Raw genomic sequence first — 18,280 nt, forward strand, 5'->3', positions numbered from 1 at the left:
AGATGCATCGTACTTGATAGTTTGCCGAAATTGTATTTCCACATGACCAGGATACGCTCAGAAGGAGGCTACACATCAATTACGGATAGAGCTAGGAAGAATAGGAAGAAGGATCTATGCACGCCGGCACTTGGCCTCCACGAGTTTCTGCAGGGTCCCAGTCAGACTGTTTATGGCGTCGATTTTCATGCGCTCGATTCGCTCCTGCTGCACCATGGACATCTTCTGGATCTGCACCTGCTCCCGCTGCATGCTGCGCTGCAGATCAATTTTCTCGCGCTCCACGTCGAGCTTGCGCTCAAAGTAGTCCTTCCACCAGATGTTGTCCGTCAGTGCCTGGCCATGCGACGGGGCCATGTCGAACATCTTTCCGTTGGTGGTCTCCAGCTGCTGCTGGCTGCTGTCGTTGGTGCGCTCCGCCTCGGCGGCCTGCTCCTGATCCGCATCGTACTCGAGCTTCGGTTCACGCACTTCCGACAGACTGTTGCTGCTGTCCTCGTCGAACTCGTCATTGGACTTGCTGTCCAGATTCATTTGCTCCTGCAACAGCACCTGATCCACCGGCGTAAGGTACGGCTGTCCCTGTCCCTGTCCCTGTCCCTCCTTCAATTGCAGCGTGATTTGTGGGGTTACGGGCGTTGCCTGGAATATGCCCAGTTCTGCTTGCGGCTTCTGCAGTTGCATTTGTAACTGTTGTTGTGGTTGCAGTGGCTGCTGCTGTTGCTGCAGCGGCTGCTGCTGCTGTTCCTGCTGGTTCGGTGGTTGGACCTGTGTCTGCTGTGGCTGTGGCTGTGGCGCCGGATTCGACTGCTGGGACATGTCCGCCTTCTTGCCTTGCAAGTACTTGAACATCTCCTCGAAGAACTCCCAGTGGACATAGCCGGACACATACTTCTTGGTCAGATTCTTATTGTACGTGATGAGGATGTTGTGCCACTTCTTCTGCACCTTGGCGGCACTGTAACGGAATCCCAGACGCTGCAGTTGGCGGGTGCAGTGCAGCCAGAGGGCGGTTCGCTTCTGCCTGTAATGCCAGGAATCTATTAGCGAAAAAAGAACATTACCAATCACTGGACTGAGTGTGGCATACCTGCCCTCCGTGAAGTTGCCCTCCATGGGGCCGCGTATGTGGATGAGGGCTCGAGTGGCATCTGTGGTCCAGGCCCGCTCGTATGGGCCACGTCCCAGGCTGTTGGCGCCGCCAGGCAGCTCAGCCTCCTCCAGCAGGCAATCGTCGTCCAAGTCATCCAAGTCGGTGTCGCTGATTTGGTAGGCTGCAAGCGGAAACGGAAATGCGGAGATGAACAAATGACACCCCCACACACTCCACAAATACTTGTTGCTTTTGCGACCAGATGGCAGCGCCAGCACTCTCTCAGCATCCTTCACCTTCCAGGCGCACACACACACACACACAGGCACACACGGGTCGGGCTCTCTCAATCTCTGTCTCTCTCTTGTTGCGACCTTACCACCCACCACCAGCCCACATCCTAGCATGGGAATATTCTAGCTCTGGCTGATGGTGCTGCGGTTTAAGTACATCATAGCCGCAGCCGCAGCCGCAGCCTCAGCCTTCGCACAGACTCTTTCCTTTCGCCTCGCCCACTTTCACATACACAATTTGAAAGAAAGTTTCGAAAGTTGCACATAGTGTATGTACCTTTGTACATATATGTATATACATATATGTACCTATTGTGTGCACAGGTTTGCTGCTGTTGCAGGTGGTATGAGGGACTTACGTTCATTGTCGTCCATGTTATTATTTCCATTGCTTTGCACATTGGCGGCATTCAATTGTACTTGAGCCATTTTATTTGCTGTTAGGCTGCCGTCCTATCACTATGACTCGGTTTCAATTTTTAGTTTTCAATTTTATTTTCTCGGACGCCAGCCTTTTGGGATTAGACCTTTCGCCTGTCAATAGTTTTCTGTTACTAACAGGACATTTGGCTGGCTGAACTGGCCGCAGCTTCCAGGCAAAAATTCAGAAATTCGCCTGCGCCTACTCTCTGTCTCTCTCTCCCTCGCGCTTCTGCATGTGTCCTCTCTCTCGCGAGCTCAGATCTGTGCGGTGTGGAAGCTGCAGCTAGAGCAACAGCATAGTGTGTGGCATACGAGTATCTAGACCAGCGCTGGGCTGTGGGTGGGTGTATGGGTCGTGGGAGGCTCAGCATCTGCGCACTCTGCACACCTTGGCAGGTCTTTAAGCAGCAGCCACCACCCTGTTGTTTACATAGAACAAGATGGAATGTCTAACCTAAATAGTTCTAGAACGGCTGCACTGGAAGCAAACAGGCTTAGCCTTGTTATATTACTACATTGATGTACCTATATAAATATAGTTAAGAATTAAAGTAACTACTAAATTGGTTGGTAACTGAACTTTATAAAACTTTGCATTTTCAGGTATTCTATAACATTGAAAAATGCTCCGTAATCATGCTAACTCTTATTCTATATTTAGTAATTTCCACAATCAATATATATTCCGCAATAAATCTCTGTTAGTTATTGTTTGCAAATGTCTACTGTATTTAAAATATTTCTCCTTTGAAACAGTAACGAACATTTCAAATTCGATAGCACTCATATCAATTTATCGATATGTAATTTGTCGAAGTGGTCTGGCAGCGCCAAGTGCCAAGTGGCAGCACGCAAAGCCGCGAAATCGCGCGTGGAAATTGTTTATTTTGTTATTAATCTTATAATTTAGTTATTTAAGCGAGAGCAAGACAATGCCCATCGTGGAAAAGTATGTCATGTAAGTACCAACAACCTTCTGGTATCGGATCCGAACAATTAATCCCGCTGTCGCTTGCAGCAAAGACTGGAAGCGCCTTTGGCAAATGGTGTCGGGCATCCACCATGAAACGCCAAGGGCCATGGTGCGGGAAGAGCTGATGAGTGTGTGCAGTGAACTGCAGGCCGGCGTGCTGCAGTTCAAGCCGAAGAGTGCATCCGACGTCCAGCTGGAAGCTCTTCTGAGAGACAAGAAGCAGGAGAAGCTGCTGTCGTTCACAGAGCGACTCCAGGACCTGCTCAACATCGAGTCGGCACAATGCTGGGAGATATTATGCTACTATCTGACCCAAGAGTACCGCGGCTCCGCCAGTCTGCTAACCCAGCTCATATCTACAGAGACGTCTATGGCCAAGCTGCTGGCGGATATTGGACACTACTACTCCCTGGAGCGCATGATTGTCCTGAAGATTGTGAAGAACCTGATCGTGTTCTACAGTGTGCCCAACCACCCGTACCACAAGGAGTATCGCGAAGTAGTGGATAAGTTAACGCTGACTCGGCTGCGGGACTCGTACCTCGATCAGCTGGAGAGTCTGATCAATGAGCAGCCACCGCGAAAGCTGACGGCGGGCGAATGCTTCCACTCCTCCGACAATCTGAAGGCCTGGTCCGAGCGCAATTCGCGCGAGGTCAGGGAAGTGCTGCACATCCTGCTACTGATGACCGAGCACTTGCCAATGGGGCTGGGACAGATCAAAAGGCTCTTTTCCGTTTTCAAGCAGCACTCTTTTGGTCGCACGCACAAAGGCCTGGACGAGGGCAATGCCTACCATCAGGAATTGAGGCGGAGTCTCACCTACTCGGAGATGGCGCTACTGCTGAGGTGCTTAGACTTCGAGGATCCCCGCGAAAACGGCGAGCTCATTGAGAAACTAGTCGATTGCCTTGATGTGGACATAACCAGCATGTACCACCGGCAAGAGCATGGGCCGATGCTCCTGTTCTGGATGCTCATGCGTTTGCGTGGCACCAACGACGCCGATGATGCATCCAGTTTGCTCCGATGCCGACATCTTGGCAAGCGCGCCGTGGATCTGAAATGCTTTGTCGAGCTCCACTCGATTGTCACACATCCGATGTTCTCGGACGACAGTCTCCTGTCGCGGATTGTGCGCAAGACCGTCTACAACCAGGTGGGCTACATGTGCGATCTCTTCGACGGTGACGGCAGTTGTGCCCGCCACGAGGGCATCTACGAGTTGCTAAACGAGCTCTTGTCCTGGCCGCAGCTGGCCAAGGATTTCTGCAGTCGTGAAGGTTCGTACTCGCATTGGATTTCGATTTATTAATTAAATCAACCTGTTGCTTGCAGATAAAGGCGCTCGCTCGCTGTACACAACTCTGTTGGAGAACTTTCCCCTGGACTTTACGAATCTGGCCAAGCTGGGACAGGCGCTGACCAAAGGGGGACAGCGAAACTATGTAAGCCACTGCATATTTCTGACTTGGTTTCCTAATTCTATATACGCGCAATTATTAGATCAAGAAACAGCTGGAGTCTTTGCCCATACTGGCGCTCATGTACGATGAGCGGGAGCACAAACTGAATGAAGTGGACACGGATGATTTTGAATTGACGGCCAGCGTTCGCCCGTATCCGCGGATAGACTTCACCATCCCCGTGGGCACCAGCTGCACGGCCGTACAACATCCCACGGGCTGCTACATGCACTTCCGCACACAAGTAAACTTCTTCGATGCACTGCACCACGAGATGAACTGCCTGCTGAAGGAGACGGGCCATCTGCACGGCGACTTTGAGACCAACGATCGCATACGTCGCGTGGAGGCGGGCCTGAAGTTTCTGGAGTGCGCAGTGCAGTGCACGCAATCGGTGGAGGGCATCAGTGCCGAGATGGTGCATCCCACCGAGATGTGCATTGATCTTTTGAACAAATTCAAGACGGTGCAGTGCCCCCCAGTGGGACTATTGTCCACATGCCTAAACGTTTGCACGGCGCTGCTGCCGCTGGTGGACGAAGAGATATTCGCGCGCGTGAGCAACTTGGGCATCCTGCCCAGCATTTCTGATGGCTCAGTGGCTGACTACAAGCTGTATGCCAGTGGCAGTGCCGCCTGCTTCCAGGCGCGCTTTCTTGGCTGCATCATAGACAATGTGGAGAAGAAACTCGAACGCTACGACTTCCTGCTCGCCTACCTGGCCTTCCTGCGCACATACACGAAACTCAAGCGCAATCGCTACATGCAGGTGGAGCTCCCTGGCCTGATCTTCGTGCTGCGCGACGTATTTCCCCACGTGCAAGCCTGGCACTTCCGGTCGCATCAAGACAAGAACAATATCTACTTTGAGATTCTCAGCTACATCTGCGACATACTCGACCTAATCAGCACCGGCAGTAATCCGCGCAGCGAGGACCGCGAGCTCCTCCTGAAGGTGTGCATCTACTCGCTGCTGAATCTGGAGAACGGCATAATTCTCCTCAGGTGAGTGTTTCCTTCTATTTGAGACCGGATAGAACTTTATTCACTCTCTGATTTCGGTTAGGTTCGTGGGCGTGGGCAATTCCTACTTGCAGAACTCCATGGAGCTGGAGACGAACTGGATGCAGCAGCAGCCGCAGGGCCTGATGATGCTGGTGCGTCTCTCGATGCGCATTCTAATGCAGTTGTTGCGGCTGAAGGGTACGGTGTATGGCCACAACGAATCGCTCTCGCCGCTGGAGGCCTTGATATACACCCAGCCGAAGCAGAGGGACACGCTGCGCATCATTCCGACTGTGTGTAGTTATATGAGTAACATCTTCGACAGATGGCTGCCCATCCTGTCGTGTCGTCTGCTGAAGCGCATTGCCTTGGAGTTCAACATGTCTCTGCTCGCATGCCTCGACATGGAGCCCGACCAGATCAGGCTGACCTTCATACAGAAGCTGCCAGACGAGCTAGAGAGCGACTCAATCAAGATAGCCATTCTGGAGCTTGTGGATGCCTGCATTGCCAAGCAGCCGGGCGTGACCGAAGCCTTTTTCAAAGTAAACTACGGCGAGGACAAGAGCTCGCGTTCGTTTTTCGGCAAGGAATGTCAGCCGACAATTGGCGAGAGCATTGTTACCTACATGAGGGAGTTCCTCGATGCCCTCGAGCAGGAGCCACTCACCATACAACAGCCCCTGCCCAAAAAGATCATGAACATCTTTCACTCGCTGTGGAAGCACAATCTCCAGATGCTGGTCAGCGATTTGCTGAAGGAGTCGAAATTCTGGCAACAGCTCTGCTCGCCGCTCCTCTGCCAATTCGAGCCGAATATCCGCGTCTACACCCAGATCCTGAACATTGTGTCCATCGAAGTCTACACGTGCAACGGCGAGAATGACGCTCTCAAGGAAGTACTGACAAAGTTCTTTGAGATCAAACACTTTGGGCAGTGGCTGAACTATGTTTTCGACATACCCAAGGCTCCCGCCGTTGCCTGCTCGAGCTCCGACGAGCTGCCGGTTTGGATTTGCTGCCTGCAGGCGTTCAAGGATATGATTGTCATAATGCTGAAGAAGCAGCCAAAGCTCATGAGTATCCCGGAGCCACAGTTCAAGCTGATGGCCAAAAAGTGCCTGACGGTGTTGGTCGATCGTTCGCACTATCTGGAGGACATGCGTCCGTTTATAATGCTCGCCGAGCTGTATGTGTTCATTCTGCTGAAGCTGAATCAGTCGTACACGAACAGTGACAAGGAGGACCAGGAGCTGATGGAGCAGTTGCTGCAGCTGATGAGCCGCATCTGCTCCTGCTACGAGGACCTGCACGTGCGTGCCAAAGAGGCCTGCCTGGCCATCATCACCAAGAGCGCCCATCTGTACACAAGTCTGCTCATCCGCGATGCGTCCATATCCCTGGGCTTCCTCAACTCTGTGGTCAGCATCATCTGCACCGAGCTGCAGAGCATGGAGAACTCGGTCAGTCTGGACAGGAGGCAGTCGGTGGAGAATGCCGACAGCACGGGGTCCACCAACTCTTTGATTCTGTGCCTCAATCTGCTCAAGACCGTCGCCACTATATTCCACAGCGAAGGACCCGGAAACTGGGACCTGCCCTTTGTGTCCGTCCGCCTGTTCCAACGTCTTCTACGCTGCATCGGCCACACTCTGCCGCTGCACAACAAGCAGGTGCTCACCGTCCACCTGCTGGACGTCCTGATCGTGTTCGCCAAGAGCCACTGCTCCGTGGAGTTTCTGCACTGCGATATCGGCGAGTACTTGTGGCTAAGCCTTCAGCCGCCGCGCGAGCTCGTCCAGGCCAAGTACGAGTTCAACAAGCCCACCGCGGATGCGGAAAGCTGGACCCCGGAGCACTGGTGGCCCGTCTATGCCCGGGGCATTGAGCTCGTAAACATCATCTACGACAAGCACAAGGGATGCTTCCTGAAAACTGCCCTGCAATTTGTGGGCATACACGAGGTCTATCTGGTGGATGCCATGCTGTTGAGCAAGCAGTCGCTGGAGCCGGCTGCCATGCAGCTGATCAAGGCCACCGTCTCGCTGGTGGCCAGCCTGACGGAGCACCACAAGGAATGGGCGCAGGAGCACAAAACGTCGCTCATGAATATAATGGTGAGGAGAGAGCCGTCTCATTGAAATACATTCAGTAAATGACTTGACCTTGACCCATTATCTTCTTCCCGTAGCGTGCGATGCAAACCCTGCTGTGCCACGTCTCCACCCTGTTCCACCAACAGCGCAATCTGAAGTGTCTCCTGGCGGGCAGACACTGCCAGCTGGAGATCCTGCGCAGCACCGCGCCCATTGTGATTGACGATGACCTCATCTCGGCCTGCAACGAGTGAGTTGTTGTGATTGTTTGTGGCTGTGGCCTCCAGTGTGACTAATTGGGATATATTTTTGGTACACCAACAGCCTCACCGACATCATCATCTACTGTACCAAGTCGCTGCTCAAATTCAGCCCCGATTTGATGGAACTAATCTGCTCCAGTGTCTACGAGCCGTACAAATGGTCACCGCTGCTCGACGTGAAGTTCGGAGCGCCCAAGCTGAGCGAGGAAAATGTAACGCTGACCTTTAGCATGATCCTGAACATGGTCAGCATTTATGTGAAGGCCCTCAATATGGTATGCTGCCTGCCCGTATATTTATAGCGGAAAGATCACTGATCTTTTTGAATCCACAGCAAAATCATGGGTTCAGCGAGCTGCCCATCAACACCCTGCCCAATGTCAGCCAGGAGGGTGGCGAGGCGGCGGACAACGAATGTGCATCCAACCAGGCTGTCCAGACCAACCGAACCTTCTCCAAGACAATATCGAGCACCTCCATTGTATCCGCCAGCTGTCCCGCCAGCGAGCTGCTCTCGAACATGGACAGCCATCTCTGCCTGCTGGCCCTGGAGCACCTGCTCATGTTTGTGGCGTCGCAGGGCATTTACATGATTCGGTCCACAGATCTGGAGCCGCGCTGGAAGCAGATTGTGCGGCGGGACATCAGCAACGAGCTCCTCTGCTTCCACGAGTTCGTGCGTCGCAAGGTGATCGCCGACAGTCGCGACTCGCGTTCCCCCTGGCTGCGACGCAAGCACGGGCTGTTCAAGCTGAATTTCCTGGATCCGACTCGGAGCTCCAGCTCCCCCAGCAGCAGCCGCAGCACCGATGTAGTACGCCGCACCAGCACCGCCCCCGCCAACGAGCTACGGGTGAATGTGGTCCGACGGCTGCATCTGCAGCAGCAGCATCGCACACCGGCTGCTGGCACGAACAACTTTGACATGACGCGCGACCTGAGTCCCATAGCGGCGGGACATGGTCCGGCTGCCGCCCAGCACTTGGCCACCTCGTCCACACCCCGACAGGGAATGGACGGAAGCACCAATGATAGCGCGATGGACTTGGGCAGCAGGAAGCGCCTGTATCCGGGTGAAAACTACCAGCCGGACGAACTGGCTCCCCTGGAAGTGCAGTACTTCCCGCCTCCGACGGAGCCCGGTTTCTGTGAGCAGTCCCAGGTCCAGCTGGTGGAGGAGGACTACCTCAAGCTGATGTCGTTGCTCTTCGTTGTGATACCGACCAGTGAATGAGCCATCCATCTTTCCTCCTGTTTCTCGAGCATTTGCAGATGGTTTTAATAAAGTTTCCACACATCCACACATCGAATTCACACAAGTATGCGAGTGACGTCATCGTCGCCATGACAAATGCCAAATGCCGTAGACGAGCCCCCGGCAACGTCATCGATGGGGGAGAACACGTGCTAACAATGTGGGAGGCACAGACTGAAAGAGAAACAGAGGGAGAGCGAGAGAGACAGAGTGACAGCTGGAAATGTAGCTCTCATTTTTGGTAGCTCTTGTTCCCGGTTAGCATTCTATCGTTTCCGCTGTTTTTGCTGCCGCTGCTTCTGCTTCTGCTGTTGCCGGTGGCAGCGGCAGCGGCAGCGGCGGACCGTAGGCTGATTATAAGTTTTTTGCTGCCAACGGTCGCTGGGTTGTGTGTTGGGCTTTTTAGTACCTTTCGAGTCGCCCAAAGAGAACGAACGCATGTGCAGAAGCGGACACGCACAGAGCAGACAGAGCACATTAGCCAGAAATTACGCGAACGAAAGAAAGTTTAGAGACTCCAGCCACCGTTTAGTTTGAGGCTGATTGAATTGGCATTGAGAAAGTGCAGACAAAACAGAGGAATAAGTGATTGTGATAATGTTCAAAGGTGTTCCCACTCTAGCCAGCCAGAATCTTCGCTTCCTGAGGAGCCACACGGAGCAGGCAGCCACCGTTGGCCTGGGCCTGGGCCTGGCTAAACGCTCAAAGGCGACGTCTGTGGAACTGGCTGCGGCGGATCCCACCGATGTCCACTCTTTTGGGGAGTCGAATCTCTTGAATCGCGTCAAGTTTGGCCATACGGGCCAGCAGGTGAAGCAGAAAATCGCAACTGAGGTGAGTCCAACGCGAACAGCTGACCACGAAATCTTTGGGGGAGGATGATGAAAGTGTCTCGCATATTTTGGCCATGAATCGCGTTTGTATTGATTTTTACATGCAGTAGCTAGAGTGAATCTGCACCACAATCCCCGAGTGCGCAGTTTTCCAGCAGTAAAGCAAACAATTTGCACACATCCGAGAATAGATTTTTTTGAAACTTCAACAAGAATATACGAGTATGCCAGACATCGCCCACATACTGGTACATATCAGATGTATTACGAGCATGCCGCCCATGGACTCTGTGCACTGGCCTGGAAGTTCTTTCATTACGAAAAAAAATAAAACTGACATCGCCGTATTCTAGGTAGCCCGGTAATAAAGATAGCGCCCTGTCGCCGGGATTTAGTTTAATTAGATAACCGTGAACCACGCCGCACCATGATTGGCGCAATCGCTCCGCTAGATAAAAAGTCCAGCCCATTCACCCGCACTCCCACAGGGATAGCTTCTCTTTGGTATCTTATCACGTGAACTCTAGACAGTCTGGACAAAAAAAAAATTGTGAAATTATCGTGACGATTTTTTATAAAGCGCTAATCACGGGCAAATCAAGTGTACACACAGAAACTAGTGGTCCTTCCTTCCTTCATTCATTCATTCATACAGGCAGCAACCAGTTCTCTATCAGATGTGGGGCACCTACAATTTTGGAGTTGTCAACAAACCCATTAAAATGTCAAGACGCCAGACGGCGGGCCCCAGACGCTGACCGAGACATTGAAAACTGATTTGGGAATAAATTAAATTAATCTTTCACGCCCGCTATCGGAAATCTTCGGTACACACATACTCGAACTTATTCCATTACCCACAGAATCACGCAAAAATGTCACCCAAAAATAAATTGAATAAACGTGAGCGTAGCATAGCAACCGAAGAACAAACAAATTGGAATCGCCATAGACGATATTTGGACTTTAGAATACCTGCTGGTCGGGGATTATCTGTTATACTCTCAGTGAAAAATGATATGATTGAGAAGCAGCAGGTGCAAGTTATTCAAAATCACTTGCAGAATGACAAGATAAGGCTAAGACGTGTGATCCCTGGCCATAATAGCCTATTTATTGCAGAATTTATGCCTGTAATAATAATGAGATTGGCATAATTTTCGGTAGATCGTTTGATATTTGAGAATACAACTAAGAAGATTACGGGGTATGCTATAAAACCTGAGAGATCACTCACAGTTCCCACCAGCCTCGCCTCTCCACGAGCAGACGCCGAACTCTGGTGGTTTTGTGAATGTTTCGACGCGTCGTTGCCATGGAAGAAACGAACACACGCACATAATATTTAGAATTTTGCGCATATGTATATAAGTATGTATATATTATAAATTCAGCTGACACAGCAACAAAGAACCAAGCCCCTTCACCACTCACATGGTTTTTTCGTATGAGAAAGAGAGCATTGGACGACGAGTATTTCTCCCCAAAATTTTCCCAAAATTTCGTTTCTCTTTTGGCGCTTGAGCACTTCCGTGCAAATTGTGCGTCAAGTATTTCGTCAACCTTCCGAATTTCATATGGAAAGGTGTCAGTCAGGTGCGTCCCACGCTTAGGTGCCGCCGAGCCTCCTCCACCTCAGTCTCTGTCTCTGGGCTTTGTTCTGGTTCTTTGAAGCACTTGACCAAAACTTGTTTGCCAAATTCTATATTATATTATTATTTGCTATATTTTTATACCACCGCAACTGGTGCTGTTGTCGTGTTCACATGACTTTCTTCTCGATCAATATGTATTTAATAATATTCACACAGCAAATGCGAAAACAGCTGAACATTAAGAAACGGAATTTGGCATGCGAATAATGCACGCTGGGGACTGAAAGAATCAACTCGCTTCGGAATAGAAATGGAATTGATTTATATTATCGACAAAGAAAATAATATTGTAATCTAAGCAGTCGAAGGAGCGGAAACGTCTGCTCCGCTGATGTCATGCACCTCTTGGCTTGGTTTGGTTTGGGTTGGGTTGGGTAATGGCAATGGCATTAGTAGGAAGTATTTAGTTACAAATAAAATACAGACTAACTGAACTAGAGTTAATGTAATTGGAATGGTAAATATTGTTAAAGAAATTGGCCAGTAGGCATAGAATTTAAACTAAACAAATCATGGAATAAATTAAATGTAAGGTTAAAAATCATGAAACCAATGAGAACAGCAAAGAAACTGGAGCGGATGATGTTCTCTAATGGCATACTTCGAAGCAGTTTTATTCCAATTACACAAGTTAAGGTACTTGACATAAGTAAATGCTTTTTAACGCATAAATCCGACTATATAAGGTTCTGGCTTATGGCTTGAGTCCATTATTCCGTGTTCGAACCAGTAGCGGAGTACATTGAAAATTGGCCTTAAATATGTTTGTACGTGTCGAATAATTTGAGTTAAGTCGGAGAATACGTGACCGAGGAGACATTCCTACCAGAAACACACACAACTAAATCGAAATTAAATACTTAGTAATATATTTTCTTAACCTTTTCAGAAGAAACTGCGCGCTCCGCCGCTTATGAATTTGGTATTTGCCAATCGCAAGTTATCCTTCTACGACACCAGCTCCGGACGCAACGAGGAGAATGCAAAACTGTAAGTAATCAGCCGATTCGAGTGCAGCACTTGCCACTTGCCACATTTCACACCTGCCACACCGGCCACACTCCACCCCAAAGCACCCAGCCGAATGCATTCACTCAAAATATTTACATCGCTCATTCGCACTTGCTCTGGCTATGGCTGCTGTTCCTTCTCCTACTCCTACTCCATGCCTCGTGGCTCAAATGAGTTGCGTCCACCGTCCATCAGAGCTACGGATGCTGGGATACTGGGGTACTGGGGTACTGGGGTATCTGGCCAGATCCCACAGCCCCCCCAGTGGATTCCATTTATAGCACATCTATTCATAGATGGCCAAATATTGTTCTCAAAAACTGCAGCCAGCAGTCAGCAGCCGAAACAGTTTACAGACTCAATTAGCAACAAGAACAAAAAGAAATGTGCCCTGTTTTGCAATAACATTTCATGATTGCATTGGGTAAATATTTTGTGTGGAATCCCTACAGATACATATATATATTTATATTCACTTCACTCTTTTGGACTGGATGCCCATTGTTTAATGGTTCGGGTATAGTTCTGAAGACCGAAGAGCTCTGAATTTAGGGGGTTCTGTATCGCGCAGACTGCGCTAATTGCCGGCAATCGCGTGCGCATAAAAATAAATTAACATACGTTTATTAAACGAAGATAAAAATCGAAATTCGCTCAACTCTTTGGCATCCATGAGTGTAGATTCATACATATGTACATACATACATATGTATGTAAAATGTTGGTGCCATTGGCTAAACTATAAAACCATTGCCCGATCGCCCGTTGCGCTCATTTCGTGATTGACGGGCCGCAAGTTTGTACAGGGAGCAGGAATCGTGGTATCCAAACGGACAACGACACACACACACACACAGATAAGCATGGGCGATCGCAGTTGGAGCCTGTTGCAGTATGCAACGGAGCAGGCGCCAATACCGATGGACGGCTACACCGCCGAGGAGGCGGCACAGTTCAAGGATGTCATTCGCCAGAAAATTGTGGATGATTTAAAGTCAATGACGGGCGAGGAGCTGATCGAACTGGTGAAGGAGAATGCCGCCAAAGTGGTGGAGGAAAAGGCAGTGCCTCCGGCAGCCACCGCGACTCCCGTTAATGGGGTGGAACGCATACAGGACGATGCGGATCTGATCGATGCGGGCATCATAGCCGAAATGGTGGCCGGACTGTGCACCAAGAGCCAGAAGGAGACCTTCATCAAGGTGATAACGAAGTATATCAGGTAAATGTGACTCATCTGGGACGTGCCCACCGGCAGCACCATCACCAGCGTCACCTTTGGGCCTTATCAGCATGTCGGTGGCGTCTCAAAGGTTCCTCCGCGTCATGTCCCCTTATCGTGCATGCCCAGAGAACCGACTCGACTCGACTCGACTCGACTCGCATGAATAGCAGTACCACGCGTGTGTACACAGATTGGGGCAGACAAACCCTAGAGCCATTATAATGCCATATAAATCCTATAAAACACACATCGAAATGTGTGTCTATGTCTATATAGATACATATATGTGTAGTAGAAAAAAGGAGTTAATTAATTTATTTTATTGGCAATAACATGATTTAGAAATTAGCACCTCGCGACTCTCGCTCGACTCTCTGTGGTGCGCCTGCCCTGCCCTGCCCTGCCGTGCCCCTGCCCTGCTCGGCCTCCTGCTCCCTGGCACCGCCTCTCCATCTAAGTGCTCCGCAGACCCAACCAAAAGTCACACATTTCGATAATGTATAAAATGCCGGCGCGCTTACAGATGTTCCCATTAAACTTGCAACAGTTCAGCGCTCAAGTCAGGACAAAGCGGGTTCTATCGTAATCCATAGACAAAAAGATAGCTACGCTACAGATACAGATACACATAATACCAGATAAACGACAGCATGGTGAAGAACAAGGAAGGGGCTGAAGTTATCCAGGAGCTGAAGCGGCAGAGCGAGGATGGGGAGGCCACCAAGGAGCGCGAGGAGACGTACAGGCGCGGCAAGGAGCAGGAAACGACAGAGACGGCGGCCATCATCGAGGAGATCATCGAGGGCATCTCCCTGCAGAGTCGTCGCGGCACAATTGTCCGTACAATTTCCGCCATAATAAGGTAAAAATAGAGTCAACAGCCGAGGGCACAGCCAGGGCCGCAGCAGGTGCAAGAGCAAGTGCAGGAACGCGAAAGGTTGCCGAGTGTATCATAAAAATAGATTGTGCAAACGAAAAGAGACACACACACAGACAGACCCCTCCAATCACAGCCCAGCCCACACCCACCACAAAAATTGCGTTGATTGACGCTCATTACAAAACATATGGAAATCTATTCTATATCTGTATCTCTCTGATCATCCTGTTTATCAACTCTTTTAGCAATCAGCGACGCCACTATTCGATGCGGCCGTGAGTAATTAAGTTTATTGTGCTCCTCCTTCTCCTCCTTCTCCTCCTGCTGCTCCTCTTCCTCTGTAGTGTTTGACTTAGATTTGACTCCTTTCCATTCAACGATCCTACCAGCCCAGCCAAAGCCCTGACCCCGACCCCGACGATCGCTCAATCAAGCTCAACTCGACCAAATTGAAGTTGATTGAAGTCTGCAGAAAATATTAATTAACCCAAATTGATAGTTCCAAAAATTAATCAATTACCCATGACAACAACATTGGCAAAAATCTATAAATACTCCCCCGACTGGATTCGTGCAGTTTCCGACCCAACCAGAACAGACCAGACCAGCACGTTGCTGCATTAGATGTGTCTGTGGGGAAATTAGCACCTGGTGTCCAGCGCCACAGCAGGTCGCCTGCCCCCCACAACAAATGGCGTTCAGTAGTTGTAGAGATTGAATTTGTTGTTGTGCCCAGTATACCCAGTACTATATTCCTTTGCTTTTCGACATACGCATGCTAAAAGTCGGCGATCCGGAGGAGGGGTTGGCCCGCCGCCCAATTAGCGTGTGCCCTAAAACCCGCAATGGCTTTGTGGTTTGCACAGCTTTTGCGGGCGAAACCATTCATTCCGCTAATTTTCTAACCGTTAGCCGACCAACCGACTCGTACTAAATATTATTCCCTCTATCCATCCGCACAGCCATCGGGAGCAGGAGCAGCGCAATGCGGAGGATGTGCTGTTCGATATGTTTGCCAGCGAGGAGACGGGACTTATATCGATGGGCAAGTTCCTCAACGGACTGAAGACCACCGGCATCAGGCGGAATGATCCGCGTGTGCGCGAGCTGATGGACAACCTCAAGAAGGTGCACAAGCTGAACAACTACGAGACGGGATCCTCGGCGGAGACGCAGCACCTCAACCGTGAGACTTTCAAGGCGTAAGTGGAAGTACACTTTGAGCTAATGCTAATCCTAATGCTAATGCTAATGCTAATCCTCTGACTTAACTCTGCTCAGCGTGGTGGCTCCCAATATCGTGCTGATTGCGAAGGCATTCCGACAGCAGTTCATCATACCCGACTTCTCGAGCTTCGTGAAGGACATCGAGGAGATCTACTGTCGCTGCAAGACCAATACACTGGGCAAAATCGCCGACTACATTCCCCAGCTGACGCGCTACTGTCCCGAATCGTGGGGCGTGAGCATCTGCACCGTCGACGGACAGCGCTTCTCCATCGGCGATGTGGAGGAACCGTTCACACTGCAGAGTTGCAGTAAGCCGCTTACCTATGCCATCGCCCTGGAGAAGCTCGGTCCGAAGGTGGTGCACTCATACGTGGGACAGGAGCCCAGCGGCAGGAACTTCAATGAGCTGGTCCTCGACCAGAACAGTAAGTGGATCTCTCCTCCTCCTCCTCCTCCATGTGATCCAATTAAAACTGATTTGTTTTCCCCTTCACAGAGAAGCCACACAATCCGATGATCAATGCGGGTGCCATTCTCACCTGCTCCCTGATGAATGCGCTGGTCAAGCCAGACATGACCTCGGCCGAGATCTTCGACTACACCATGTCCTGGTTCAAGCGCTTGTCCGGCGGCGAGTACATCGGCTTCAACAATGCCGTGTTCCTCTCGGAGCGAGAGGCAGCCGATCGCAACTACGCCCTCGGCTTCTACATGCGGGAGAACAAGTGCTTCCCCAAGCGGACCAACCTGAAGGAGGTGATGGACTACTACTTCCAGTGCTGCTCCATGGAGACCAACTGCGAGGCCATGTCCGTGATCGCGGCCAGCATGGCCAATGGTGGCATCTGCCCCACCACCGAGGAGAAGGTCTTTCGGCCGGAGGTCATCCGGGATGTGCTCTCGATCATGCACTCCTGCGGCACCTACGACTACTCGGGCCAGTTCGCCTTCAAGGTGGGCCTGCCGGCCAAGTCTGGCGTCAGCGGCGGCATGATGCTGGTCATCCCCAACGTAATGGGCATCTTTGCCTGGTCGCCGCCACTCGACGACTTGGGGAACACAGTGCGCGGCCTGCAGTTCTGCGAGGAGCTGGTCAACATGTTCAACTTCCATCGCTACGACAACCTGAAGCACCTGTCCAACAAGAAGGATCCGCGCAAGCACCGCTACGAGACCAAAGGTCTGTCCATTGTCAATCTGCTCTTCTCGGCGGCCAGCGGCGATGTAACGGCCCTGCGCCGGCACCGACTTTCTGGCATGGACATCACCCTGGCGGACTACGACGGACGCACCGCCCTGCACTTGGCCTCCTCGGAGGGGCACCTGGAGTGCGTCAAGTTCCTGCTGGAGCAGTGCCACGTGCCGCACAACCCCAAGGATCGGTGGGGCAACCTGCCCGTCGATGAGGCCGAGAACTTTGGCCACTCGGACGTCGTCGCATACCTTAAGTCCTGGGCCGAGAAGACAGTCGCGGCCCCAGAGTGCACACCGGAGGCGGTGACCACCAAAACCGAGGCGGATGAGGTCAGTTCAGTTCAAGGAGCGAAACCCACTCAAGACATAACCAATTGCAATCAAACATTTCAGGAGCTGTGCAGCACCAGCGATCTCGATCGCAGCCCCACCAGCAGCCCCATTCCCACGGAGTCCGGATCGGGCCTGTCCAGCCCGGCGCCCTCGGAGTCGGGCAGCACGGCGAGCATTGCCAGCGATGACAAGACCAAGCCGGGTCTCTAGGCAGCAGTCAGAGATGGTCCGGTGCCCACCGGATACCCGTAGAATCTCTCTCCTTCGCTCTCGATCGCCTGTGTCTAAATTATTCGCACAATCATTTAGTTTTTACAAAGACTTAGCTTAGAGCCCCAGAGTTCCCCTTGCATCCACCGGCCAGTCCGCGGGGAGAGCCGATCGGCGCCTACTTTAGTTGTTAATAAACCAAACATCCCAAGCAACGTCCCCCCCCACCATAGCTCCCTCGATCAGGATCGTGTGGGTGCTTTAGCGGCATTTGTACTTGTACTTACCCCAACCATCGTAGTGTACTTAGTTAGCCACATCTACATATTCCAGAATACACAAATATCCATTTGAAACAATGACAATAACTTAATGTAACAATAACGAATACATACGTACATGTGTTTATCTGTCTACTAACCGATATCGGAGGGTCTGCGACCCTACAATTATATTACCCGTACGCTATAGTCAATTGGTGTTTCAAACTGTGTGTGTTTGCTGTATGCATATTTATGTATTATTCTGTTCTGATGAATCAAGTTTACAAATACAAATTGAATATATGAACTTATGTTAGTTCACAAAACAGACAAATCAATCGAAGTTTTTCTCTTAATTTCTGTTATTCCCCCAGAATAACAATTCACACGATTTCTACATCACTCTTTACATCCTACATACATGTGTGTGGACATTCTACATTACATTCGTACGGTACTTTGCAGCGCTAGATACGAAGGTACACGAAGTTGGAGCATTCGGCTCCCGCGCTGCCCCCCTCCCTATGCTCGGCACTCTGCTCCATCGAGCTGCCGGGCAATTCCAATTTCGATTCCAAT

General features: G+C 50.8%; 3 protein-coding genes across 12 annotated transcripts; 2 read left to right on the forward strand and 1 right to left on the reverse strand.

Moving 5' to 3' along the window:
• On the reverse strand, positions 1-12,564 carry LOC111073827 (putative mediator of RNA polymerase II transcription subunit 26). 2 transcript variants are annotated; one of them, XM_041593311.1, is made up of 3 exons: positions 12,463-12,564; positions 1,091-1,274; positions 1-1,024 (listed from the first exon to the last, which is right to left on the reverse strand). In XM_041593311.1, exons 2-3 carry the CDS (start codon positions 1,114-1,116, stop codon positions 115-117), a joined length of 936 nt encoding a protein of 311 aa, XP_041449245.1. In that variant the 5' UTR covers positions 1,117-1,274; positions 12,463-12,564; the 3' UTR covers positions 1-114. The 2 variants fall into 2 exon arrangements, with proteins under 2 accessions (XP_041449245.1, XP_022222039.2); XM_022366347.2 differs by lacking the exon at positions 12,463-12,564 and adding an exon at positions 1,746-1,929 and having other exon boundaries at positions 2-1,024.
• Positions 2,650-8,919, forward strand: LOC111073824 (nucleoporin Nup188). Its single transcript, XM_022366336.2, has 8 exons — positions 2,650-2,767; positions 2,828-4,065; positions 4,121-4,230; positions 4,289-5,253; positions 5,315-7,370; positions 7,445-7,599; positions 7,674-7,887; positions 7,947-8,919. The coding sequence occupies exons 1-8, from the start codon at positions 2,742-2,744 to the stop codon at positions 8,844-8,846; spliced, it is 5,664 nt and encodes a 1,887-aa protein (XP_022222028.2). The 5' UTR covers positions 2,650-2,741; the 3' UTR covers positions 8,847-8,919.
• On the forward strand, positions 9,286-17,794 carry LOC111073825 (glutaminase kidney isoform, mitochondrial). Of its 9 annotated transcripts, XM_022366339.2 has the most exons (7): positions 9,287-9,701; positions 12,245-12,345; positions 14,717-14,746; positions 15,434-15,673; positions 15,753-16,126; positions 16,198-17,225; positions 17,289-17,794. In XM_022366339.2, the coding sequence occupies exons 1-7, from the start codon at positions 9,465-9,467 to the stop codon at positions 17,436-17,438; spliced, it is 2,160 nt and encodes a 719-aa protein (XP_022222031.2). In that variant the 5' UTR covers positions 9,287-9,464; the 3' UTR covers positions 17,439-17,794. The 9 variants fall into 9 exon arrangements, with proteins under 9 accessions (XP_022222029.2, XP_022222031.2, XP_022222033.2 ...); XM_022366341.2 differs by lacking the exon at positions 14,717-14,746 and having other exon boundaries at positions 9,288-9,701; XM_022366338.2 differs by lacking the exons at positions 9,287-9,701; positions 12,245-12,345 and adding an exon at positions 13,150-13,588.
• The last annotated feature ends 486 nt before the right edge of the window (positions 17,795-18,280 follow it).

This window comes from Drosophila obscura, unplaced genomic scaffold (assembly GCF_018151105.1).
Source record: "Drosophila obscura isolate BZ-5 IFL unplaced genomic scaffold, ASM1815110v1 contig_186, whole genome shotgun sequence".
NCBI classification, from domain to species: Eukaryota; Metazoa; Arthropoda; class Insecta; order Diptera; family Drosophilidae; genus Drosophila; species Drosophila obscura.

Excerpts from the sequence above, each read along its gene's own strand:
- LOC111073827 (XM_022366347.2), bottom strand. The coding sequence starts at position 1,815 with ATGGCTCAAGTACAATTGAATGCCGCCAATGTGCAAAGCAATGGAAAT. Across the intron at positions 1,275-1,745 it reads TAACATGGACGACAATGAAC|CCTACCAAATCAGCGACACC; the intron begins GTAAGTCCCTCA and ends TTCCGCTTGCAG. Across the intron at positions 1,025-1,090 it reads GGCAACTTCACGGAGGGCAG|GCAGAAGCGAACCGCCCTCT; the intron begins GTATGCCACACT and ends CTGGCATTACAG.
- LOC111073825 (XM_022366337.2), top strand. The coding sequence starts at position 9,465 with ATGTTCAAAGGTGTTCCCACTCTAGCCAGCCAGAATCTTCGCTTCCTG. Across the intron at positions 9,702-12,244 it reads AGCAGAAAATCGCAACTGAG|AAGAAACTGCGCGCTCCGCC; the intron begins GTGAGTCCAACG and ends TAACCTTTTCAG. Across the intron at positions 12,346-15,433 it reads AACGAGGAGAATGCAAAACT|CCATCGGGAGCAGGAGCAGC; the intron begins GTAAGTAATCAG and ends CCATCCGCACAG.
- LOC111073824 (XM_022366336.2), top strand. The coding sequence starts at position 2,742 with ATGCCCATCGTGGAAAAGTATGTCAT. Across the intron at positions 4,231-4,288 it reads AAGGGGGACAGCGAAACTAT|ATCAAGAAACAGCTGGAGTC; the intron begins GTAAGCCACTGC and ends CGCAATTATTAG. Across the intron at positions 7,371-7,444 it reads CGTCGCTCATGAATATAATG|CGTGCGATGCAAACCCTGCT; the intron begins GTGAGGAGAGAG and ends TTCTTCCCGTAG.